Raw genomic sequence first — 26,390 nt, 5'->3', positions numbered from 1 at the left:
AGATGAACCCGCGAGGCGAAGTACATAATCCAGGTATTGTTGTAGGGAGCCCGGGGTAGTGGCAGGTGGCGCTTGGAGGAACAGGTAGTTATCCAGACCGCCCCAGAAGACGGTCTTTTAATGTTCCATCCGTCCACGATACGTAGTGGGAGAGCCAGAGGAAATCCTCTACATAATCTTCAATGGGGCGGCCGTCCTGAGACATCTGGAGCAGTTCATCCTCGAGAGATTGGTAAATGCAGTCCATTATTCGGTGAAGGTCCGATCTTCTGTTACATATGCTGCCGGACACAGAGGTAAGTGTTAACAGTGACTTTATTGACAGGAATCGTGCAGAAGATTAGTGGAGCTGGTGATAGGAGGTGAGTGCAGGTCTTGAGAGTTCGGCGAGATCTTAGGCGTGAGGTTGACTGTGGCTTCATTTGTTCACAGGAGCGAGGAGCAGAGACAACGAGATGCACGGGAGGAATCAGCCACAGTGTTGGACGATCTAGAGACGGGAGGACAACGGAGAGGAGCACAGGAGGTAAGCACAAACAGGTACGGAATTTCAGAGGTCATACTCAACAGGTCTGGAAGACGATCGGGAGGTCCACGTTGCATCAACGAGATCGGATAACACTAGTGGCTGAGGTGTGTGCTTTTATGTGTTCCTTGATGACGGTGATGAGGTGCAGGTGCGTGTGATCAATTACAAGGTGCAGGTGAAAGTGATTGTGATGACGCTGGAGACGGGCCATTCTGTGACACACCAAGCATGTGAAACTAAACAATAGTGATCGGGAAAAATTTGACATCAAGAGATTACAACAATAACATCCAATAACACAGCAAGCATAATTTAATTTCATAAAATACAACCTGAAAATATATTGTAACTATATTGTATATATTGCTTTTGAGTATATTGCTTTAATAGCAGCAGCGATTATTATTTGTCCTTTTGGGAACACTTATAAAGGTCCGATCTTCTTTGTTCTGCCAATAAGAAGAAAAGGCGCGTTTCTCTGCTGGGAAGAAACGGGAGGTCATGGGAATGTCACTTCGGATGGAGATCTGGTGATTTTCTTAGCTTGGACGTCTGTTGTAAAACCATCATCTTTGTTGATACTATCATTGAAATACTGCGTTAAACGATCAGGAGATATCAGGGAGGGTCTGTGCTGGAGCCTTTCCAGATGCCACATGCTTTGTACTGTTGATTATGCAACTTTTATTTATGGTAAACCGGTCAGGAACAACATTGAAGGTTCTGTTTTAAATCCATTTCAGATGTTCCCTCAAATTTATCCTGGGTTTTAGAGGTCTCCTGAGATAAGGAGATTTAGGGCAGGAAATCGGCCAGCCAGTCAAATGCAGATGCTGGGAGGGGAAGTCTTAACTCCTGCTAAGGAATGTGCTGTCTTGAAATTATTTTGTGTGTGTCTCCAGGTCTACTAGGCACTACATCAGTGTCTGCACTTGCATGGCCATTTGTTGAGACAGCAGAGTAGGGATGCGCGATATACCGGTACTGGAAAAATACCGGTATATATTATATTTAAAACGGTACGATATCATAATTCTGCTCAATTCGGTATTTCATACGCTGCAGTTGCGAAATGCACCTGTAGGTGGCAGTGCTTCCCAAATTGCTGCGCAACCGGTAAAATGTGACAACAGAACAACACGATGAATCAAACAGATTCAACTCTATCAACGCACCCGAAATTAATAAATAAAGAGAACAGTAGAAGTGAAATATGGCATTACTTTGGATACAAAACAGACGACAAAGGTGAACGAACTTACCTTACTGCACCTGTATGCAAGCGTTGCTATAAATCATGCGTTTCCACAGAGACAACACATTAAACCTTTTTAAGCACTTGTCACTTGCTCATCCTGATCTTTTCAGGTGAGTGCATCATTCATAAATTCAGATTTAATTTGAAATTTTATTTACAACTGATCAACGCTCATACAGATGTGATACAGTAAGCTCAAACGTGCATGTGAGACACGCTAGAACCAGTGAAGTTTTGGTGACGTAATATATGCACTTGCATTTCATGCAATCGAATATTAATTGGATTTGAATTGAGCAATAATTTAGCTATAGCCTATTCATTTTAGTATCAAATGATATGAAGGGAATATTTCTGACGCGCTGCTGACCGCTAATATGAAGCAGCCGAGAGAGTGAGATTTATTTCATGCTTTTTCTTTGACTGAGTCTGAAATCTGTAAACAATCTGAGAGAGAGAGAAATAATAATGTGATTTTGAATATTACTTTGACTGTTAGAATAACACTTTATAATAAAGCATTATTTATTGCCTTAATCGCGCAACCTTTGAAGTTGTATTTCTTTTCTTCAAACTATGTTCCCTGTAGGTTTTTTGTTAGTTTGATACAAAGTTATTAAGATATGAATCCGTTTTTATTATTATTATTCTTATTATATTTAATAAAACTGTTCTAAATTCATCTTTTGAGGCTGGTTATTTGTCACCTATGGTATCGATTTAGTATCGATACCGAGGTATTACATTCTGGTATCGTACCGAAGCCAAAATTATGGTATCGAGCCATCCCTACAGCAGAGACAGTGTAAAGAAATACGCCTCTTCGGAAGTCTCTAGAGCTGCTAGATCTGCCGCTTCAGGGCCCGATCTAGCCACTCTGATTACACCAGAGGTCAGCCTCGAGAGTAGACCATTTAGCAGCATGGAAACTACTGTCAAATGTGTCTCGTTGGGACAAGAGGTAGGAGGTGACAAGAGGCCATTGAGGTGGTCCCTCCTCACGAGAGAGAATCCGGGTTCTACAGCCGGTACTTCATAGTTCCAAAGAAGGATGGAGGGCTGCGTCTATGGAATTATTTTTGTGTAATTTGTTTGAATAATAAAGACACAAAAATAATTCCATACGTCCCATTTTAGATCTGCGTCAGCTGAACCGCTCAGTCAAGATGCTTACACTCAAACAGGTCGTGTCTCAGATCAGGTCCCTCAGTACGGTCCTGTGTCCCCCCGTGGGACTTGGCTGTGGTGTTAGAGGCGACTTTGTGCCTGGCATGGCCAAAGCATTTCTCTCTGGCCTATGAGTCCTCTGGTCTCCCCTCGCCTCTGGGGGTCAAGGCTCACTCGACTCGAAGTGTGGTGGCCTCCAAGGCCTTCTTGGCAGGTGTGTCTATGCAGAACATCTGCAACGCTGCGGGATGGTCCATGCCCCTAACGTTCATGAGGTTCTACGGCCTCGACATGTGAGCTACGCTTAAGACGTTCCCATAGTGTTTTTCAAATGCAGCGTCTCGTTCCCTTCAGGGAACCGTGGTTACATGCGTAACCTGAGACGTTTCTTAGCAACACTCTTAGCAGATAGGTTTCGACAAGGAAAAGCCTGCGCTAGCTTGGTGAAATGATCCATGATTACCAAGACATCCACAGATTTATTGTGCCTATCCTCAGCGGCCCAGAAATCAATACAAACAAGCTCCAGTGGGGCTTCATGTTCCAATAGAACCTCTGGCGCGCTAAGGACAGGGTACGTGACCGGCCAAATAATGAAGACCAGAAAGAGCTTACTGTTTCAGGGAATCAGGCAGTACGAACTGAAACTTCTTATGCTTCGTGAGTGGGTCCTTAATGGCCCTGTATAGAATGTCATTAAGCAAAGACAGTTTGCCCCACTGCTTGAACAATCTCAGAACATGCAAATCCTCATTCGCCTGGAAGGTCTGCGCTTTCTGCTGATATAAAAGGCCACCCTGGAAATAACTGAATCATTGTGCTGCTGTCTCTGCAATTCAGACAATGAAAAGCATGGGTTACATCTTGACAGTCAGGAATGAACAAACTCAAGTGATCAGCCAGGGATGTCGCTCTGGATAAAGCTCCTGAATCCCAATCATCACAAGATGACAAGCTAGATGACACATCCTCAGCAGTCATGGAAATATCCCTCTCAGAGCTGTGGATGAGTTCAGTGTCAAGTGTCTGTGGCTGGCATGTAAGACGGAAAGTTTTCTGCACAGAATCATCTTCCAAACTGTGTACGTGCTTCAGCAGTTCAGAGTAAGTTCGGACAGAAGACGTGGACTCGCTGGCTTGATGAATGGGTCATGACTGAGCGCATCTGCAACAACATTCAACCTTCCCGGGTTGTACTTGATTTTAAAATTGTACAGGGCAAGCTTTGAAACCCAGCGCTGCTCACATGCATCTAACTTAGGTTTGGTCATGATCAGTGTTGGGGAAATTTACTTTTAAAAGTAATGCATTACAATATTGCATTAGTCCCTAAAAAAGTAACTAATTATGTCATTTAGTTGCTTTTTTTGGGAAAGTAATGCGTTACATTATTTTTTAGTTACTTTTTAAATCTGGGAAGGGCTTGCTTGTTTATTTTTAATATAAAAAAGTTATGTTACAAATGTAAAAGCCCTTTCATACCAAAAGTGAAATGAATATGCCTCAGGCTGAAGGAAATGTACATTCACGTCTGTACAGTAGAGGGTGCAGCTCAAAAAACTGCATGAAGAATATGACACAGGAGAAGACAGTGTCACATTCTGTGTCATATTTCAGTGAATATTCAGATTCAGTGTCATATTTTATATAGACAGTTCAATACTGTTCAGTAATAACAAAAATGAAACACAAATCTGACATTTTTGCTTATTAGGATTCTTGAATTGAATCATCGAAGGTCAGTTGCAAAGACATTGGTTAACCCTCTGGGGTCTGAGGTAATTTTGGGGCCCTTGAGATGTGTTGACATGCCCTGATATTTGTGCTTATTTCAGCTACTTATAATATACTATTGACCAACATGTATTTTTTTTGTATTCAGCACAAACTATGCTACAATAATATGTGACCAAGGTGGATGTACATGTTTGCATTTGTTAGAAAAAAAATATAATGCGTGGTTAGTAAGTTTTGGGGAAAAAAATGTAGCTGAAATAAGGCCATAAAACCCACACTAAATCGTCCTGAATAAGACTTTTGTGTAATCAGTCTTCTAGGCTAGAATATTTACTTAACAATTATGTGAAAATCATTCAGCTTACTCTTTCACAGAAAACAATATATTGATTTAAATTTTTAAAGACATGTTTTGTGATCGAAAGCCAATATGCGAGGGAGTGGTAATAGCCTTGAATATTAAGTGATTCTCACCTGAGAGACAAAGGGCCCTCCCCTAAAGCTGCTAATGGGCCATCAGTGTGACTGTGACTGAGGCAGGTAAGAGAGAGAGTGTGAGGAGACTGAAAAAATGGGGTTTTTAAATTATTTGTATTTTATTTACAACACAGTATAATCAAAACATACATAATGAAGGTCAAATACACATTATTGTGCATACTGATCTACCCACAGAGATGTGAACAGACTTTGAGTCATTCCTGCAACAGATTCTGTTCAACAAGTGAAACAAGTACCTGACATTTACTTATTTTCATGGATTTAAGAAGAAAAAAACATAGTCAGTAGTCAAGGATCTTGTTTTACCATAGAATATCAGTGTAGTTGACCATCTGATGTTGGTACAGCGAGCTCAGAGAAAAACGTCTTGAAGAAAGTCATCAGGATTCATCTGTGGTTCAGGTACCTGATTCAATAAAATACAAACAACCAAAAAAAAAAAAAACATTTGTGAGCATAGACTCATGCATGCTTTGTACTATCGTACACAAAAAGACATTTTATATCTGAGAAACTAATTATTATTGTTTAGTACGTTATTAAAATCTATTTTTGAACAGAGTAGGCTATTAACCCTCTGAGCCCGACAAACGCGAATACGCGTTTTGGGGCAGATTTTCCTGACAAGGCAGAAATGAGCTTGAATTACTCTGCCATTTTTGATCGTTCAGATAAGAGCAATACACCATTCGGATCTGTAAGGGGTCTACTTTTATTTGTATACACTCAAAATAACAACTAAACTTTGTGCTTTTGAAGAATAAAGAAAACAAACAGGGTGCGCTCTCTGTCTTCTCCGTCTCCACGAACTGTTTTCAGAAATGCGTCACTAAAATGAAGTGTAACTCAGCGAATACTCAACACACAGACATGAGAGTTATATCTATAGAAAGCCTGAAGTGTCCACTTTCAAATGAAGTAAGTCATATCGAAAACAAATATTCTGTGATGAAGTAATCCGTATGAAACCAAAACGATGTTCAGTCTGTCCCGTCTAACTCATTATTTTTAATGAGATCCCGCCCCCAAACAAAGCGTCAGTGAAGAGTTCATCGCTGCTGCTGTTACTTTCTGGAAGAAGACGCGCTGAGTAAAGGCTGGATTTCCTCAAGAGTTCATCAAGTAGAGAAGATCGATCTGATAAGTAAGTAATGTTTATGTTTTGCATTAGTTAACGTGTTATTGTGACATAAACTTGAACACATTTCTAGATGGGTTGTTCCCAAATTACAACACGATGAATGCTACGCATCTAAGAATGTTTAGACCATGTTTATTATTAATAATCTGTTCACAAATATATTTTAATAGCGTGCTAAACGATAACAATTAGTTCTCAGATATAAAATATATTTTTTATAGTGCAAAGTTAATCCTTTTATAGTATAAAGCATGAGTGAGTCTATGACTGCAGAATCATATCCTCTATACTATAAAATCATACATGATGTTCAGGATGGCTATATGACTACAAAATCATAGTTGGGTTTTCCCCAAACTATAATTCCTGACTAAAATGTTTGAAATCCAGTAAAACATTTTGAATATGATGGGCAATTCATTGTATTTAAATTTCTTACGGCGCCAGTATGTTTTCATGCTCTTTATAAAACAATAAAAGTAATATGAGAGTACATTGTAACATGATGAATGCTACGAGTCTAAGTATGTTTAGAACTTGTTTATGATTAATAGTCTACTCTGTTCAAAAATAGAGTATAATTGCATGCTAAACAATAATAATTAGTTTCTCAAAAATAAAATGTCTTTTTTTTACGATAATACAAAGCATGAATGAGTCTATGACTACAAAACCTATATAAATATATATATATATATATAGATGCTCCTGATATAAACATGCTCACAAATGTTTTTTCTCTTTTTTTGGTTGTTTGTATTTTATTGAATCAGACACCTGCACCACAGATGATGAATCCTGCTGACTTTCAGTCTCTTCCAACTGTTTTCCTCTGAGAGCGCTGCACCAACATTAGAAGAAGAACAGTTTCTTCTTGAATCCATGGAAAGTAGCAGAAATACTTAAATAACACGTAAATATCAGGTATGATTTATTTGTTTCACTTGTTGAACAGAATCTGTTGCAGGAATGACTCAAAGTCTGTTCACATCTCTGTGGTTAGATCAGTGTGCACAATAATGTGTCTTTGACCTTCATTATGTATGTTTTGATTATACTGTTGTAAATAAAATACAAATAATAAAAAAAAAAAAAAATTTTTTTCAGTCTCCTCACACTCTCTTACCTGCCTCAGTCACAGTCACACTGATGGCCCATTAGCAGCTTTAGGGGAGGGCCCTTTGTCTCTCAGGTGAAAATCACTTAATATTCAAGCCCATTACCACTCCCTCGCATATTGGCTTTCAATCGCAAAACATGTCTTTAAAAATTTTAATCAATATATTGTTTTCTGTGAATGAGTAAGCTGAATAATTTTCACATAATTGTGAAGTAAATATTCTAGCCTACAAGATCTGGTTCTGAAAAGTCTTGTAAACAATTGTTCTGTATGTGTTTTATGGTCTTATTTCAGTGACTTCAAAATTTTAGTTTTTCACTAACCACGCATAAACGTTGTTTTCTCAAAAACACAATCATGTACATAAATGCTGCTAACATAACATTGTAGCCCAGTTTGTGCTGTTTACAGTGTTATTAGACTTTAGCCATTTATATTTTTAGAAGCAACTGAAAAAAGCACAAATGTCAGGGCATGTCGAAAGTTCCCTATCTGTCGGTCACTACGAGTTATGTCGTGACGACATTAGGGGGATTTACTTGGAAGCCCCGACTGCCTCTGATAAGAGAAAACGCCAATGAAATTTGGCTAGTGGATTTTGCATACCTGAGCCACTCCCCGTGCATACGGGTATAAAAGGGCGACAGGTGCATCCACTCATCAGATTTTTTGCTTCGGAGCCGAGTGGATGAGAAGTCTATGCCGATCTCCACAAAGCCTTCTGCCTCAAAGATTTGTTCCTGGGTGGCGTCACGGTGCAGACAGCGGTGTCCCTGCAGCAGCGATTCCCCTGGGCACTTCACCTGAAAGAGCAAATTTCTAAAACACTGGGCGGTTCGCGTCTTTTTAAAGATGCCGTTCCGTCCGTGTTCTCTTGGTTGCGGTCGCTTCCTGTCCTCGGATGACGGTCATGAGCGTTGTCTTCAGTGGGCCAGGCCCCAGTCTGCTGGTCGCCGTGGGCGCCCTGCTGCGTCCTCCAGAGCTGCTCCGCCCCGTGCTGAGTCGTCACCTAGGCCGGTGCGTCGAGCCTCTCGCAGGAGTGCGGCGCCCCCTGCGCCTCAGCCGGCCGCCAAGTCCTCCAGGAAGACGACAAAGCGGCCCTGACGCGCACAACCCGGAGATGGAGGAATTTGCTCTTTCCCAGGAGACGACGAGGCTAGCGTCGCTCCTTCCTCCGGAGGAGGGCCGGGTGGAGAATCTTGTGTTTTCTTTTGTTTCTGTTCCGCCACTGGCTCAAGGGCCAGTGGTATCCACATTGTCAAAAAAAGAGTAATTTCCCTTTCCTCCGGGTTCCCAGGTCTGCGGGCTGACAGTGTGCGACGCACTGCCTCCTCACTCTCACCCGAGACCCATATTACCAGTGGCCAAGAGAGTGCGGTCTGGGGACGCGATGCCTCCCCGCGCACCTCTAGCCAGTCCCCCCGGGGACTTAGGGAGTTTTGTGGGGATGAGTCAGAACGCACCGCCTTCTGTTCCATCCAACCTTACTCCCCCTCGCTGCACCACTGCGGGCACGTCGATTGTGCCTTTGGTGCCACTTGCACGGTATCTGGGGGTGTGACTTGCGCTACCCAGCCCGTCTCGCTGGCTCATTCGCACAGTTCGACTCGGCTATGCGATTCAGTTTGCCAGGCGGCCTCCCAGGTTCAGTGGCATCCTCGAGACTTCGGTGGCAGTCCGAGATGCACCTGTCCTGCGCGAGGAGATTGCTGTCCTTCTGGCAAAGGGTGCAATTGAGCCGGTCCCTCCAGCCGAGATGAGGCAGGGGTTTTACAGCCCCTACTTCATCGTGCCCAAGAAAGACGGTGGCCTCCGGCTAATCCTGGACCTGCGAGTCTTGAATCGGGCCCTACACAAGCTCCCGTTCAAGATGTTGACACAGAAGCACATCGTCAAATGCGTTCAGTCCGCGGATTGGTTTGCAGCGATCGACCTGAAGGACGCTTACTTTCATGTCTCGATTCTCCCTCGACACAGGCCGTTCCTACGGTTTGCGTTCGAGGGGCGGGCATGGCAGTACAGGGTCCTCCCCTTCGGGCTCTCCCTGTCTCCCCGTGCCTTCACGAAGGTGGCGGAGGGCGCCCTTGCCCCGTTACGGGAAGTGGGCGTCAGGATCCTCAACTATCTCGACGATTGGCTCATCCTGGCCCGGTCGCGAGAACAGTTGTGTGGTCACAGGGACCTGGTGCTCCGGCACCTCAGCCAGTTGGGGCTTCGGGTCAACTGGGAAAAGAGCAAGCTCTCCCCTGTGCAGAGAATCTCTTTTCTCGGTGTGGAGTTAGACTCCATGAGTATGACGGCACGTCTCACGGACGAGCGTGCCCAATCAGTGCTGAACTGCCTGAGTTCCTTCAGAGGCAGGACAGTGGTTCCGCTGAAACAGTTTCAGCAGCTCCTGGGGCATATGGCATCCGTAGCCGCAGTCACGCCGCTCGGGTTGCTTCATATGAGACCACTTCAGCACTGGTTACACTCACGGGTCCCGAGATGGGCATGGCGCCGCGGGACACGTCGTGTGACCATCACGCAATCGTGTCGCCGCTCTTTCAGCCCCTGGTCGGACCTTGCCTTCCTACGGGCCGGGGTGCCCTTAGGACAAGTGTCCCGGCATGTTGTTGTCACAACAGATGCCTCCAGCATGGGCTGGGGTGCTACATGCAACGGGCAGGCAGCCTAGGGGCTCTGGACGGGGCCTCGACTGCTTTGGCACATCAACTGCCTAGAGCTGTTGGCAGTGCATCTGGCCTTAAATCAGTTCCGGCCACTGCTCCTAGGCCAGCACGTGTTGGTCCGCACGGACAACACTGCGGCTGTTTCGTACATCAACCGGCAGGGAGGTCTACGATCACGCCGCATGTCACAGCTCGCCCGCCATCTCCTCCTCTGGAGTCAGTCACAGCTCAAATCGCTGCGCGCCGTCCACATTCCGGGGGAGCTCAATCGTGCAGCCGACGCGCTCTCACGACAGCTCACGTTCCCCGGAGAATGGCGACTCCATCCCGAGACGATCCGGCTGATTTGGAGTCGATTCGGGGAAGCTCAGGTAGACCTGTTTGCTTCCCGCGAGTCCTCCCACTGCCAGCTGTATTTCTCCCTGGCCGAAGCCCCCCTCGGCACGGACGCACTGGCACACAGCTGGCCTCGGGCTCTGCGCAAGTATGCGTTTCCCCCAGTGAGCCTGATCGCACAGACACTGTGCAAGGTCAGGGAGGACGAGGAGCAGGTCTTGTTGGTTCCGCCATATTGGCCCACCCGGACCTGGTTTCCGGAACTCACCCTCCTCGCGACAGCCCCTCCCTGGCACATCCCTGTGAGGAAGGACCTTCTTTCTCAGGGGCTCGGCACCATATGGCACCCGCGTCCAGATCTGTGGAACCTCCATGTGTGGCTCCTGGATGGGACGCGGCAGACTTGAGTGGCCTGCCAGTCCATACCAGTGTCTCCACACATTACCTCCCTTCGGGCAGGGTGTGGCCTCCGTAGCGCCCTTCTCCGGAAGGCTCGCTTCCCCGTCGTTACTGCCGGGCTGTAACAACAAACAGGAAAGACTTGAAGCAGTCTTTCATAGAAGGTCGAAATCCCTTCCGATTTCTGGGGAAAGGAACAGCGGCTTGGCTATCTCCAGCAGCCATGTACTCAGTGGTCCCTGCGGGCGCCAAGGTTAGCGAATTTGCGCTGGGGCGACGGGAAGGTTGCGAGGGACACGTTCTCGGCTCCTCAGCGGAAAACCTGATGAGTGGATGCACCTGTCGCCCTTTTATACCCGTATGCACGGGGAGTGGCTCAGGTATGCAAAATCCACTAGCCAAATTTAATTGGCGTTTTCTCTTATCAGAGGCAGTCGGGGCTTCCAAGTAAATCCCCCTAATGTCGTCACGACATAACGTCTCCGTTCCCTCCATCAGGGAACGAGGGTTACGTACGTAACCGAGACGTTCTCCAGGCCCCCAAAACACCCTCAGGGCCCAGAGGGTTAATAATAAACATGTTGTAAACATACTTAGACTCGTAGCATTCATCATGTTACAATGTACTCTCATATTACTTTTATTGTTTTATATAGAGCATGAAAACAACAGTTTGGGGAAAAAAAACAAAAAAACACAACTATGATTTTATAGTCATACAGCCTAGTATGCATGATTTTATAGAAGCTGTTATGATTCTGCAGCCATAGACTCATGTATGCTGTGAACCACAAAAGGATGTAATTTGTACCATAAAAAATATTTTATATCTGAGAAACTATTTATTATTGTTTAGCACGTTATTAAAATCTATTTTTGAACAGAGAAGACTATTAATAATAAACATGTTCTAAACATACTTAGACTCGTAGTATTCATCATGTTACAATATACTCTCATATTACTTTTATTGTTTTATATAGAGCATGAAAACATCATCATGTAAGAAATTTAAATACAATGAATTGTCCATCATATTCAAACACTGTAGTCTGGAATTACAGTTTGGGAGAAAAACAACTATGATTTTGCAGTCATATAGTCTAGGATGTAGGATTTTATAGAAGCTGTTATGATTCTGCAGCCATAGACTCACGTATGCTGTGAACTACAAAAGGATGTACTTTGTACCATTAAAAAAAGGATATTTTATATCTGAGAAACTATCGTGCTAAACATTGTTATTGTTTAACACGATATTAAATCTATTTGTGAACATTAAACATTCTTAGATGCGTAGCATTCATCATGTTGTCGTCTGGGAAAAACCCAACTAAACGCGTTCAGGTTTGTCACAATAACACGCTAACTAATGCAAAACATTACTTATCAGATCGATCAATGTATTCTGGATGAATCCTTGTTGTTATTCTGAGGTAAATCCAGCCTTTACTCAGCGCGGCTTCTTCCAGAAACAAACAGTAGCAGAGATGAACAGAGTCTCGTGACTGTTTGTTTGTTGTTGGGCGTCTCCAAGCGCGCGCGGGTCACGTGGTTATTTACATGTGAACACGAGGGGGCGGGATCACATTAGAAATAATGAGTTAGACTGGACAGACTGAACATCGTGTCGGTTTCATACGGATTACTTTATCACAGAACATTTGTTTTCGACAACACTTCCTTCAGTTGAAAGCAGCCACTTTAGGCTTTCTATAGAGATAACTCTCATGTTTCTGTGTTGAGTATTTGCTGAGTTACACTTCATTTTAGTGAAGCATTACTATAAACAGATCGCGGAGACGGAGAAGACAGAGAGCGCACCCTGTTTGTTTTCTTTTTTCCCCAAAACCACAAAGTTTTGTTGTAATCGTGAGTGTACTCAAAAAAAGTAGACACTTAACAGTTTCGATTGATGTATAACACTTATTTGTGTGACCAAAATATGTGTATTTTTGAGTATTTTTAGTGTCTTTTGCACTTATCTTAAAAAAAACAAGTTCGTATCGCCGGCGATACAGCCGACCCCAATGGGTTAATAAAATGGGATTAAATACAAAAAATATATTTGTCTTATTTAGCATTTAATTATTGCAGGTTTGTAAAATATTCTGTTTTTATTCATTTTGAAGAATACTGAATTTGTTTTTGTGCAGGTGAGATGAGTAAATGCATGTTCACATTTTAGTCTAGAACTACAGTAACATCACGTTCACACAGCACCTCTGCACTTACTCCCGATTTCTCTCAACATAGCAACACAAGAGCTGTCAGTCAATTCATGGGAAACAAAGAAACTGGAGTTACTTATTTGAAAAAGTAACCTAGATATTTCCTTCTAAATGAAAAAGTAATGTATTACTTTACTAGTTACTTAAAAAAGTAATCTGATTACATAACTCGCGTTACTTGTAATGCATTACCCCAACACTGGTCATGATATACAAGAGCGGGTTGTTATTAGTCCATACAGTGAACTCATGGCATTTAAGCCAGTGACTGAACTTGTCACATATGGACCACTTGAGAGCCAAGAACTCCAGTCTATCCTCAGGGCAATTGGCTTGGCTGCGGCTCAAAGACTTGCTGGCAAAGGCTATAGGACATGCTTTATCCTCGCCAGTGGGTACTTGAGAAAGCACTGCACCTATACCATCCAACGACGCATCAGTGCAGAGAATAAAGGGGCGCTCAAAATCAGGGTGAGTGAGCATGACACGCTGGACAAGGGCTCTTTTCAACTCCTCAAAGGCGACAGCACAGGCCGGAGTCCAGGCTTGGGGAGACAACTCTCGAAAAGTGCCTGCTCTATTATGACTGCTTGTGCCTCTCGCCAAACGTTTTTGTCCAGCCGTCAAATTGAACAGTGGCTTTGCGATTCGTGACCATCCAGAGATGAAGCTTTGGTAGTAAAGAACCATGACCAGAAACGATCTTATATTCTTTGGCGAAGGTGTGGAGCCACCCTTTTTCATAAGAGCTTTCTTCTGAAAGGCAGAAATGACTGCTACCTTGTCTTCATCCCCATAAACTCCAGAACTGCTGATCACATGGCCCAGAAACTTGATGGAGCGCCTGAGAAAGTGACACTTTTTTGGAGCCAACTTCAGATTGCTATTTCTAAACCTAGTAAACACCACTTCCAAGCATCTCAAGGCCTCCTGTTCAGAACGGGCAAAAATCAGCAAATTATTGAGATAGCAAAGGAGGCTGGAAAAGTTGAGATCTCCAAAAATGCTGAGCATCATGTGCATAAAGGATGCCGGACTGTTACACAGTCCCTGGCGAAGGTGGTTATATTCATATAATCCCATGGGTGTTGTGAACGCTGTGCAATGACGATCAGACACATGGAGTGGGATGTTGTAAAATCCTGATGTTAAGTCCATAGAGCTGAAAAGAAGTTTGCCACCAAGAGCAGCCAGGCAATCTGCCTGATGTGGTAAAGGATGAGCATCCTTGATAGTCTTCGCGTTAAGCCAGTGAAAGTCAGTACAGACTCTCAGAGATCCATCCTTCTTCCAAGCTATTACCAAAGGAGATGCATCTTCGCTGATGGATTTGCTTATAATGCCTTTCTCTTTCATTTCAGATAGAACCTCTCTCAACTTTTGGTAGTGGGCTGGAGGGATTCGGTGATAGGGCAGGCAGAACAGCGCTCATCGCACAGATGAATTCTGTGTATGAAGTCTTTCGCCTCTCCACAATCAAGTTTGTCTCTGGAGAAAAAATTTGATAAGACACTATAAGACTCGCCAACTCCTCCTTCCATGACTTCACACCCATCAATATCAATGTCCTCCAAACCATTCTCATGCAGCAGCCGCACAGGGTCAACAGAATCAAGCAGAATCGGTGACATCATGAGGTTTGCACACACCTTTCGTGAAAGAAACATCTTCCACTGCCAGACAAGGGGACACACCTGCCAGCTTAGTGTTACATTGAAGAGTTATCGCAGACTGGGTAGGATTCAGAATCTTCTTCGGTACCCATCGATCACCCCAGTGAGACAAGAAGAACATGACGGCGTGCTGAACGTGAAGTAGTGGGTTCAACAATGACGGTACTACCTGAGGAAATATGAATGTTAGCAGGTTATTTTCCCCACACAAGGTGCTCACTCCAGGGAAGTAAAGTGACTGCTTGACAAAGCTTCACTGAGCCAAGTTTATCAGGTTGAAGGGAACCAGACCAATGGGAAACACAGCTCAAAAGCTTGAGAAACTGTTCACATTCTGGGTTGCTGTTTTGACAGGAAATGAGCTCCCAATACTTCTTTTCGGCTTTCATCTTCTGAAGCACACATTTGATGACACTACTGCCGATAATGAACTCGTCCTTCTGTCCAGGTACTAGTAAAGTAGGTACAATGAACTTAAATCCATAGACATCGACTTCCAGATCATACGTGCACTTAGGCTGAATAGTAAGACCACCACAGCCAATGAGGACCACGTTACCAGGAATCACTGAAGATTTTGGAAGAACTCCATCGGCACGCAACTTGGATTCACCTTCCGTACTCTGGGTGCAAGCCATACTGCCTGAATCAAGCAAACCATTCAGTACGAACTGGCCGCCAACAGTCATAGGAGCATAGAACAGATCACTAGCTCCATCAGTTTTCTGAGATCCCACATACAGCACTGTTTTGTTTGGTGGCAACAACTTGCAACTATTTACAGATATTTCTTGTGGGTCTGACTCATCTTTTTGGTGGAAGTTCACCACTGCCCATGCTAACCCACTCCACGCATGGCCTTTTCAGTTTAACTGAGTGTTAGGAGAAAGCGGTTCAAGGCCTGCCGCTTCGGGGCAATTACTCTTAAAGTGTCCAGGTTTAAGGCAGTTACGACAAAGCCTGTGGCACATGCAGTGAGTATACGTGGTGTGCTCTGGAGACCGACACACTCTAGATGTTGAACTGGACCGGGGATCTGAAGTTTTAACAGTTCTAGCAGGATGAAACGAGGACAGCGAGGCAGTGCATAGAGATAAAACTTTATCCATCATGCCAACCAATTGCTGCATACTAGCATTCGGAGTAAAAGGAAACTTGTTGGGGTTGAGCTGACCATTTGAACATGGTGAGAGTTCGGGCTTTTTTGGGAGAATTGGGTACAGGATCGTCACTGTCACAGCGTTCTGATGTCAAGGGGACACAGGTACGTAGCGTGGAGTTCTAGCAGAAGCTCTTTACAGGTTCCTGCGATGACAATCTAGTCATTCTTGAACCTCAGCAGCACTGCACTGTTCAGCAGGTTTGAACTGAAAGCCAAAGCAAGGCCAGGATCTGGACAGTGAGAGACAAACATCATTACAGCTTCAGCTTTTTACACAGGGTGAAACTAAACAGTTTAAGTTGTATTAACATAGAACCTTTAGTGGGTGTAGCAGACAAATCAAGTTTGCATAAGTAGTCTTTACTAAAAATCATGAGTTCATATTATGAATTTTTTGAGGATATGTCTTAGAAAATAACTATTAAGTTGAACAAAACATTAATATTAACAAATGATAATTGTTATATTTAAGTAATGTATTATTATTTAAAAATAATACTTCTTATTGTAATATTAAATACTAACATTTAAAAAAAAAAAAAAACATTAATTGTTGACAAAAAGTTGTACTCAACTTTTGAACCAAAAGACAAGTAAAAATTTTTGCATAAGCAAACATTTTTGCTTGTTAAAAATTGACAATTTTTTTGAGGAACATTAACACAGTATTCAACAATATGCTATAATCCATGTGAATGACATGAATTGCATTAAAACTGGATAAGCATTAAAACCTGAGGAAAACCTCTAAAACTTTAAACTTGAGTTGACCACATTAACTCGTATTAATAGAGCAACAATTTGCAGATTTAAACACACTTTTAGCACAGAACACAGCTAAACTTTGGATCACTTACTGCAGTGACAGGACATTTTGAACAAGAGAATCTCTTCAAAGATTCATTGTGCATCTTGAGAACAATAAACTTCCATGGCTTCTGATGGTAGTTTCCTGCAACTCCTTTATCATAATCAAATTGTAAGTAGATTTTTTAATGATTGTAACTTGGGTTTTAAGTTACTGTGGCCCAACATGAGGAGAACTTGTTGGATGAATTGGAATGTGTTCTTCATCGATTTGGGGTAGTTGAGATGCAGTGCATATGCCAGCCCAAAGAGAATGCGCACAGCTTTTGGTAAGTCCTCAATGCCTTCCATCACGACTTCTCCTTCAATGATGATCTTAACTGAGGCTGGATTGAGGTGAAGAGAAGATGGGCACGCAACACCTTCTTGCTCAACAAGGAGGATTCTTAGTTCAAGGTAGCTGAATGACTGATCATCAGAGTCCTACCAACAGAGCAGAGATCAACGACAACAATAATGTTAAACAAATAGCCTTGTAATGACACAGACACATGAAAGAATGTGTGAATTGGTAATGACTGCTTTAGTAACACTTCGTCAAAAGGGTTAGTTCATCCAAAAGACTTGACGTTTTATCAAATACAAGGACTGTCTATTAATAAAATGATTGTTTTCATGGTCCTTTATCCTGTTAACCTTTACCAGAGCGACGGCGCACTGAAGCGTTTTTTTCCCCACTAGTTTAATTTTTATGAATGAATTTAACGTGAAAGAATATCATTAATCTTGACAAACTATATATCATTCTGAAGGTCTAAGCCTCAAGCATCGATGACAGATCACTGTTTTTCGATGGAAAGCTTATAAGGAATGTATTTGCTACATTTGCGTAAGCAGTACACATCAAAACATGCAGAATAAAAAAGCAGTACGTACCAGATTCATTGTAATAACGAGTCACAAACGTGTCCACTGCTGAAATCCCAGTTTAGTTAGAGAGTTAAGGGTCCACAGAACAACATCCCAGCGAGCACTTTTAGTCCAACGAAACAATAACGTTGTAATAAGGATGAATATTCCTTTGTTTACATTTAATTTCTTTTGGAGAGTTATTGTTCGCGTTCGTTATGGAATAAATTACGCTCAAAAACAGCGTCTTGGTGGTAAAAAAACTACACGGTGTTGTAGCATACAGTTTTATAAACAGAATGAGACCGTCCACGGAAAAAAAAGTCTCAGAAAAGTGGAATATAGTTTATTTGAATTTGCCGCTCTCTCCTGCCAGCGCGTGACGCAGCTGTCATCTCAGCGGGGCGTAACTTAACGATCTGCTTTTTACATAAAAAAACTGTTTTTTTTTTTTCTTCTACATTTTTTATATGTGTGTGTGGGGAATGTGGCCGTATCTGCATGATTATCATATGTATGGAAGCACATCAGTGTGTTTATTACCGACTCTATGACGGCTATCATTGTGATTCAATGATCAGCTATTATTGATTATATGGCCCATCTGGATGATTATCATCTGTATGGACGCACATCAGCGTGTGATTACTGACTATATGACCATGTCTGCCAATATCACTTCATGTCTGGCAATCAGAATACTTCAGTATACATACTATATACAAAGCATTTTTTTTCTATTTTTTTTCCTTTTTTATTACTCAAATAATTATTTTTATATTTTTTAGTGCTCAAATAAATCACTTATATGATGTCTAAATTTCTGTATATTATTTTATAATTGAAAAACTATGCAGGAATATGTATAATGACTAAAATAGTTTGTATAATTCTGCAATCCATTTGGTGGTTATTTTTCCTCAAACGGGGGTGGGGGGACTATAATTAGTTTCAGAAAAAATATTGCAGGAATCTCATTTTTCATGGTATCTTCTTCAAATTTGAAATATAAAGTCATGAGACATGTGGCTTTCAATCCATTACTTTTCTGGATTACTCCAGGACTTATTTCATGTATTTGTATATGAAATAAAAAAACATTCAGTGTGGAAAAAACATTTTTCAAGGCACGTCAATGTCTATAACTTTTTATCTTTTTGAGCATTATCAACTCTGGATGATGTATAGTAAAGCCTAGAGTGTCTTCTTTCCAAAGATACCTAATTTGTTTGTGTAGCACACTTTGTCAGGAACTGTTACCATTTTAATTTAGGTAGGTTATTTTCACCTGTGAGGCGGAAGGTGAAAATAATAAGGTTAACAGGTTAAGATAACCTTTGAGAAAATAAGTTACTTACAACGAGGATGTAACTGAAAAACATACTTTACTAGGACATCAGGGCAGGACACGGCAAGGCAGACACTGACAGGGACACCGGGGAGTAACGAGTAGACCAGACAAAATGGCACTACACAGACAGGACTATAAATACACAAGTAAATTAACGAACACGGCTGGACACGAATAAACTACTAATTACATGAAACGAGAACAGGAAACAAACCAAATATGGGCACAAGAGGCAGGAACACATGACACACACACAACAGTTCTCTTACAGTAACTAGTTATGCTATAGCTGGGGACTATATACACACTATGTGTGTGTATACATATATATGCATATATTTATACCCCAAATAACCCCCTCCCACCTCTGCACCAAACCCACTGAATTCTCACTCCAAGTTGAACTCAAAAGTTGGCAGCCTTGCGAATAAGTTAAAATAAGTATTGGCCATTTTCATAAGGGGTTTGGATTAAAAATACTAACCCAGCATTTGTAATATGTGTAGGCTGTTAAAAAGTACACAGTGTATGTTTTTGCTAAATCGCTTGCAAATATAAGAATGTTGTTAGGTCATACATACCATGTAATATTAGAATAGGTACCCCTTAGTTTCAAAATACTTACAGTAAAAATTAGTTAATTTTACAGGTTATTACCCCTTTATTCCCCAAAATTATTATAGTGTTCCCTTATACCTACACGGAGCTACTTAATAGGTACACTATAGTTACAAAAAAAAGTTATGCTGTAAATTCTGTTTACTTAAGCTATACGTTGTGGGCTGCAATCTAAAGCATTACCAATAATTCAAACTATTGTTTGTTAGTTATGACTAACTAAATAGTATCAAAACATACAAGCAAATTATAAACTATATACTGATGATGTCATAGACAGTGGTAAGGCTGCATTCACATTAATACACAGATCTATTTTAACATGTCAGGTGTTATGTCCTGTCCTTCACGGGGGAAATTCCAAATGGAAGTGATCATCCCTATCCCCTTGGAATGGGGACTCTGGAGTGAACAGGGCATGTGCGTGCCATTATGTAGTCATTTGGAATGCACTTGGCAAAGGGAGAGACGTAATTTCCTCATTATCTTCAGCTGGCATGTTCCCATGACAACACAGCACAAAAAATATACATTTTATATTTTAAAAATTAAATATGCTATGCCATTAAAATAGCGACATCTACTGACGCACACCGTGCTGCGTTGTCACAATGCAATGAACTATGCGATTGCTACCGTATTTCACTTTAACAATTAAACATTATTGCAAGTTTGTACTTTACCAATGTTGTGTGTGTGCTTGTGTTTAATTGGCAGCAAGTAGAATACAGCTCCATTGCATTGGAGAATTGATTTTTCTTCCACCCCTACACCCAGTACTCCGTTTTGGTTCCCCCGCCTGTCAAGCCAGATTTGCACTCCTGCTATGTTGTATTTGTCATTCAAAATATCCCACAACTTGCATATTTATATTCACTGGCCATAAGAAACTTGAGAGTTTCCTTTAATACATTTCCAGACTATGCGGAGAGGAGAGAGATGTTTGTTTGGACCTTTCCATCTGTTACGACGAAACATACTTCAGTTCAGTGGCCAGACAAGGGAGCATCACAGCCATATATACTGGTAAGACAGTTTACCATTAAGGGTTCACTTATTTGCTTTATTTAAAAGCAACTTGAATTGAATTTCTAGTTATATATAGTGTTTTAGGCTGTCATGTATACGTGCATGTGTGTCGATTGTGTTGTGGGTGTTAGTCCTCAGTTGGTCCCTCTGTGGTTGAGCCCATGGACTGGCAGTCAGTGAATGAGAAACGTCTGGAGCTCTTATCAACTGTTTGCAGAAATTCATCTATGTGGAACCTCACCCACACAACTGTGGACAAGTTTGTCTTGGACCGCATTTTTGTGTGTGACAAGCACAAAATACTCTTCTGTCAGACACCCAAAGTTGGAAATACACAATGGAAGAAGGTTCTAATTGTCCTTAATGGTAAGATATGTCTTCAGATAAAATAACATGTATAGTCAATACATTTTACAAGTAATTTGAAACTGTAAAATTCCCCTAATTCAGCATCACATTTTAAGTATAATGACAACCTGCAAATCTCCTTTGGACTTAAAACATGCTTAACTTTTTTTATCTTTCAGGAATGTTCTCAAAAGTTGAAGCTATACCAGAGAACATGGTTCATGATCATGAAAGAAATGGTTTACCCCGCCTGTCCTCTATGACGGACACAGAAATTCGTCAAAGGTTTACATCAGTTTACTTCACAATAATATTTTTGTAAAGAGATGTTTCTTGGAAAGTATGTTACTGCCCTGCCAGCATTTCAGTGAACTTGCCAAAAAAGTTATATTCATTAAAACTTTTGTTTACAAAAAGACAATTTGGAAATAATTACAGCTGTAATGTAACTACATTAAAGCCTGACACTAAAAAATTGTAATTGTAAATGTAATTTTCAACACGTTCATACTGATACTTCTAATGCTTGACCTTCAAGCTCTCACTCTCTTATACTGGCTTCAGACCAATGGGCCAGCCCTTATAGTTGAGCTCTGCTAAACTTTACCAAAACCAAGAAAACAAAAAATTATATTTCTGTAATGACAACTCTCGGAGGGATTGGCATGGTAATGTACATGACGGTGTTTAACCCTGAAAGACCCAAATTTAGAAAAAAAACTGAAATAATTATTTCACCATTTATGTTGTTGTGGGAGGCCTCTGCAGAAATAAATGAGTTTTAACATTTTTGGCAACAAGCCGGTGTTTATTTACAATGTTTACAGTGGGAAAACTCTTGTCCCTAAACCATTCAATATAATATTTACATAAAAAAAAAACTAAAGAAAACTATCAGCCCAAATAATTAGGGAACTGGGCGGCAGTCAAATAAAATAAACAATCAAAACATAACCCTCTAACTCAGTAATCAAATCTAAACTTAACTAAAGAGAAACAAAAAGAAAAGAAAATCTTCACTATCCAAAGATACCCTAAACTAAGCTACTCTCACTAGCAAAAACAAAAAGTACAACAAGTGAGGCACGCTCCTTCCATATTTAACAATCATTCACTACGGAATGTAAAATGTAGATCACGTGATATTCTTACCTTTCCTCCCCTTCTCTCCCCTTTATATATATACAAATGAAATTTACACAAATAAAGATAAGATGAAGCTTAATATACAAAAACAGACAACTCATGTTTTTTTTAAATATTATATTTATTATAAAACTATGTTAAATCAAAACTATTTACTGGTATTTACAATGTCTTGCTCTGTTCATAGCCATGTTCAATTCCCATAGTCTCATAATGGTTTTATTAATGCTCCTTTCTTTTGAAAACTGTACCCATTGGTGTTACCTGCCAGAGCCTTGATCATATCTTCTGACACAAACCTTCAGAAGTACTTCAGTGGTGTATGATGGGAGACTGCATCATTAGTGATATCCTCATCAGATAAAATCCTTTATCAGACAGCTATACCTGTTACGGTGCATGGTCTGTTCTTGAATGGCCTGGCTTTGTTATTACGTTCCAATAATTCAATAGTTCTGGCCCGCCATCTAGTGGGGAAATATTTTTTTGGCCTGATGCCAAACTTACTTGCCAACCCCTGTTCTAGCCCTTTAAGAGGAGGATGGCAGTTGTCCTAATAGCCTAATTTAAATGTTTTTTGTTTTGTTTTTGGTTTTTTTAGTGGTAGTGCACCAACACATTTTAATAATTGACATGCATTTTAATAATTCACGCCATATCGTAATAGGGCTTAAAAACAAAAACAAAAATTGGTTCACTCTGAGCAGAATCAATATTTTAACGTTTCTGTTCCTGCATTCCTCTGTATTATTACCATTCCGAAACCGGTTTGAATAGAAAAAATAATATAAAGTTATTTTTAAAACTTTTTCTTTGCCACTAATAATAATAATAACTAGATATGTACATTTTATGAAATAAATGTGAGTGATGCTTGCTGTGGCAAAACTCGGCACTAGGCACTAATACTAAAAATAATCGTATTAACATCTTATAGCATAATGCTAGAAACATGTTTACACTATTAGCAAGTTGTTAGCATGATGTAAGCATGTTTTAACCAGATTCTAACATGATTAGCATGATGCTAACATGATTAGCATGTTAATAGCATGAAGTTGGTGGTGATGGCGCAGTGGATAAGACACATGCTGGTGTGAGAGATGGTGTGAGAGACCCGGGTTCGAATCCACTGTGAGACACCAATGTGTCCCTGAGCAAGACACTTAACCCCCTAGTTGCTCCAGAGGCGTGCGACCTCTGACATATATAGCAATTGTAAGTCGCTTTGGATAAAAGCGTCAGCTAAATGAATAAATGTAAATGTAAGTTAGCACATTTAGCATGTCATTAGCATAATGCTAACATTTTACCATGATGCTAACAACATGTTAACATGATTAGCATGATGCTAGTAACATGCTAACACAAAGTTAGCATGATTAACATCTACCTAGTATCATGCTAACATGATATTCTAATATGTTTACTATTATGGTAATACAGTTAACGTGTCATTAGCATGATACTAGCATGTTATTAGCATGTAGCACTTGATCCTAGCATGCTTTAACATGTTTTAGCATTTAGCTAGGTGATGCTAGCATAATATAACATTGTTTTCATGATGTTAGCACATTGTGGCTTATTTTAATATTTCAGCAGTTACCTATATTTTTTGCATGTTGTAGCACTTAGGTAATCATGTAGCTATTCACTGCTAGCTATCTGTTGCAAAGACATAGGACTTGCTAAATGGTTGCTAGGGTACTCTGTTTGGTTGCTAGGGAGTGGCTTGACAGCTGCCAATGATGATTCTCCAAAGGCTGTTTGCCAGTATGACTGATATAAACCCAGAAATTGTCTTACTATAGGGAGATGAGAGGGTCTGTATTACTTACTATTGGAGAAGCATAATCGTCAACTTGGATCACGTGCACCGTAACCAATCACATTAAAGCCTTGATGTCATTAAATTTTAGTTTGAGTTGCGTGACATTCAATCGCCATTTATGGATACCATAGGAATGAATGAGGAGTGTCGTAAGCTGAATCCGACCTGTTGCAAATAGTAAAGTGACTTCTCTTATAAAACATAATTTTTTCGGTGTAAACTAAAAATAGTTCAATCCAAAAGTTTTGTTTAGTGTAAAACATGTTGAAGATTATCCGATAGGCTGTCGATTTATTAAATGATAAGCTGTTTCCTTTAAAAAGCTGTTTATTCAGCGTAGTAAAGCATCTCCTTCATTGACATCCATTTAAAAAAATGGCCTCTGGTCTCCTTTCTGTTAGCATTATACATTACGCTTTTTTGGCTAAAGGTTGCAGGCTTGCCTTCTAGTGGCTTTGTGTAAACCAACCCCCATGTCTCTATGACATTCATATTTGAAGATAGGCCTGTTTTGGTTTGGGTTGGCATGGCTAGATGGTTGTCAAGGTGATATTTAAAGAGTGCTTGGCAGTCTGACTCAAATGAGCCCACCCCTGTCTCTTTATGTTATTGTGTTTCACAAATATTTCCAGTATTATATGGCAGCTAGGGTGGTTTAAATTGTTGCTAGGGCGTGACTAAACAGTTTCCATGGTGGTAATTATAGACCACTATAATTGGTCCCCAGTGAAGACCTCATTACCTAGACAGCCATCAGGACAAGACCACGGGAACCAGATGTGAACTGCTTCACACAATGTGACATTGCTGCAGTTAGAATTGAACTGCTGGTTCGTCTGGCCAGAGGAGAACTGGCCCCCGACTGAGTCTGGTTTCTCCCAAGGTTTTTTTCTCCATTCTGTCACCAATGGAGTTTTGGTTCCTTGCTGCTGTCACCTCTGGCTTGCTTAGTTGGGGACACTTAATTTCCAGCGATTATCATCGACTTGATTGCACAGATACTATTTAAACTGAACTGAGCTGGATGATGACATCACTGAATTCAATAATGAAATGCCTTAACTGAAAATTGAGTGTTTAATCTTGTAATTTTACATTATTGACACGCTATTTTCCTATTTTTATATTGTGAAGTTGCTTTGACACAATCTGTATTGTTAAAAGCACTATATAAAAATAAAGGTGACTTGACTTGACTTGACTTGACCACTCACCAGTCTGAGTCAAAAGAGCCCACCCACTCTATGATTTTGTGATCCACAGATAGACCTCTCTTCTTTTTCATTGGAAGTGTATGGGCCGGTTGCATTCGAAGTGGTTGTTAGGGTGTGGCTAGGAAGTTGAAATGTCACCATTTATTGGCTGCTTGCTAGACTTAGTGAAATGAGTCCACCCTGAAGTCTCTACGACATTTTGATGCAGAGATATGATGTCACAAATTTAGGTCCAATGTTAAGTCTAAGGGATTTTTCACCCGATTTTTCGCCCACTGTACAAACATTGTACCTCTGATCGCTTATATAAGTCATAGAACACCTATCCTCATTAAGCCGCATGATTTGACACCTCTGTCATGGGTCTGTGATAAACGGTGTGGGACGAATTACACGCCGAAGTTTAGAGAAAAACCTTCCCATGATTCCCAAACAGAATATTAATAGTGATGCTTTGCCTTTGGCAAGCACCACTAATAAAGTACAGTGTTTTCTTTACTCAAAATGAAGTTCCAAATGTTGGTTCAGGAGGAACCTAATCATTTAGTCCTGTCAATCATCATTTGGAGCCTATATAAGTACAGTTCCCTTTCAGTCGCTCACGTTCGACGTAACGTCGACGTGACGACGTAATTGGGATCACTTCAGAGAGCCCTATCCACTTCGAGTATCTACAGAACAAGCCAATGAGCGTTGGCGTGCGTGAACGCGTCACGCGCCCCCGCCCCGCCGCGCGGGTATAAACCGGAAGCGGGCGCACGCACACATTGTCTTTCGCTTCGGAGCTGAGCTTTCACTTCCGAACTCTACAGTAAGACTGCAGAATAAGAAGAGGACTCTCCTGGTGTTGGTGTGACGGCGCGATCAGCGGTGGCCGCGAGCATTGCAGCTCACAACTGCTGTTTTCACAGCACTATTGTGCTGTGTGTGTGTCGGTCCGGTGGGCGTTTCCCCGTGTGTTCATTCACACCGCGGCTACCCCTGGGTGCCTCAGCACTAGAGAGTTATTTTCTATTTTTTGTTTTCACTAAAAGAGCAACACAAGCGTGACCCTGCGTCTTTTTCAAGATGTCATTCCGCTTGTGCGTTTCTGGATGCAGTCGTTCCCTGGCGCCAGCTGATGGCCACAGTAGTTGCCTCTCGTGTTTGGGCATTCAACACGCTGAGGCGGCTTTTGTGGATAGTTCGTGTTCCCATTGCGGGAATAT

The 26,390-nt window shown here is 41.3% G+C and overlaps 1 protein-coding gene across 4 annotated transcripts in view; it reads left to right on the top strand.

Moving 5' to 3' along the window:
• chst10 (carbohydrate sulfotransferase 10) overlaps nucleotides 1–26,390 on the top strand; it is a 71,311-nt gene that overhangs the window by 31,777 nt on the left and 13,144 nt on the right. For 3 of the 4 annotated variants that reach the window (XM_079421518.1, XM_079421516.1, XM_079421517.1), the window contains 3 exons: nucleotides 20,531–20,637; nucleotides 20,772–21,006; nucleotides 21,168–21,273. In XM_079421518.1, the coding sequence (XP_079277644.1) occupies nucleotides 20,531–20,637; nucleotides 20,772–21,006; nucleotides 21,168–21,273 (448 nt within the window). Of the gene's footprint in view, nucleotides 1–15,940; nucleotides 16,029–20,530; nucleotides 20,638–20,771; nucleotides 21,007–21,167; nucleotides 21,274–26,390 lie in introns of those variants that run through there. The other variant, XM_079421515.1, reaches the window with a different exon arrangement.

The sequence above is a fragment of the Barbus barbus genome (assembly GCF_936440315.1).
Source record: "Barbus barbus genome assembly, chromosome: 7".
Classification (NCBI taxonomy): Eukaryota; Metazoa; Chordata; class Actinopteri; order Cypriniformes; family Cyprinidae; genus Barbus; species Barbus barbus.
The sequence above is the reverse complement of the archived record's forward strand: the minus strand, read 5'-3'. Positions and strand labels throughout refer to the sequence as shown.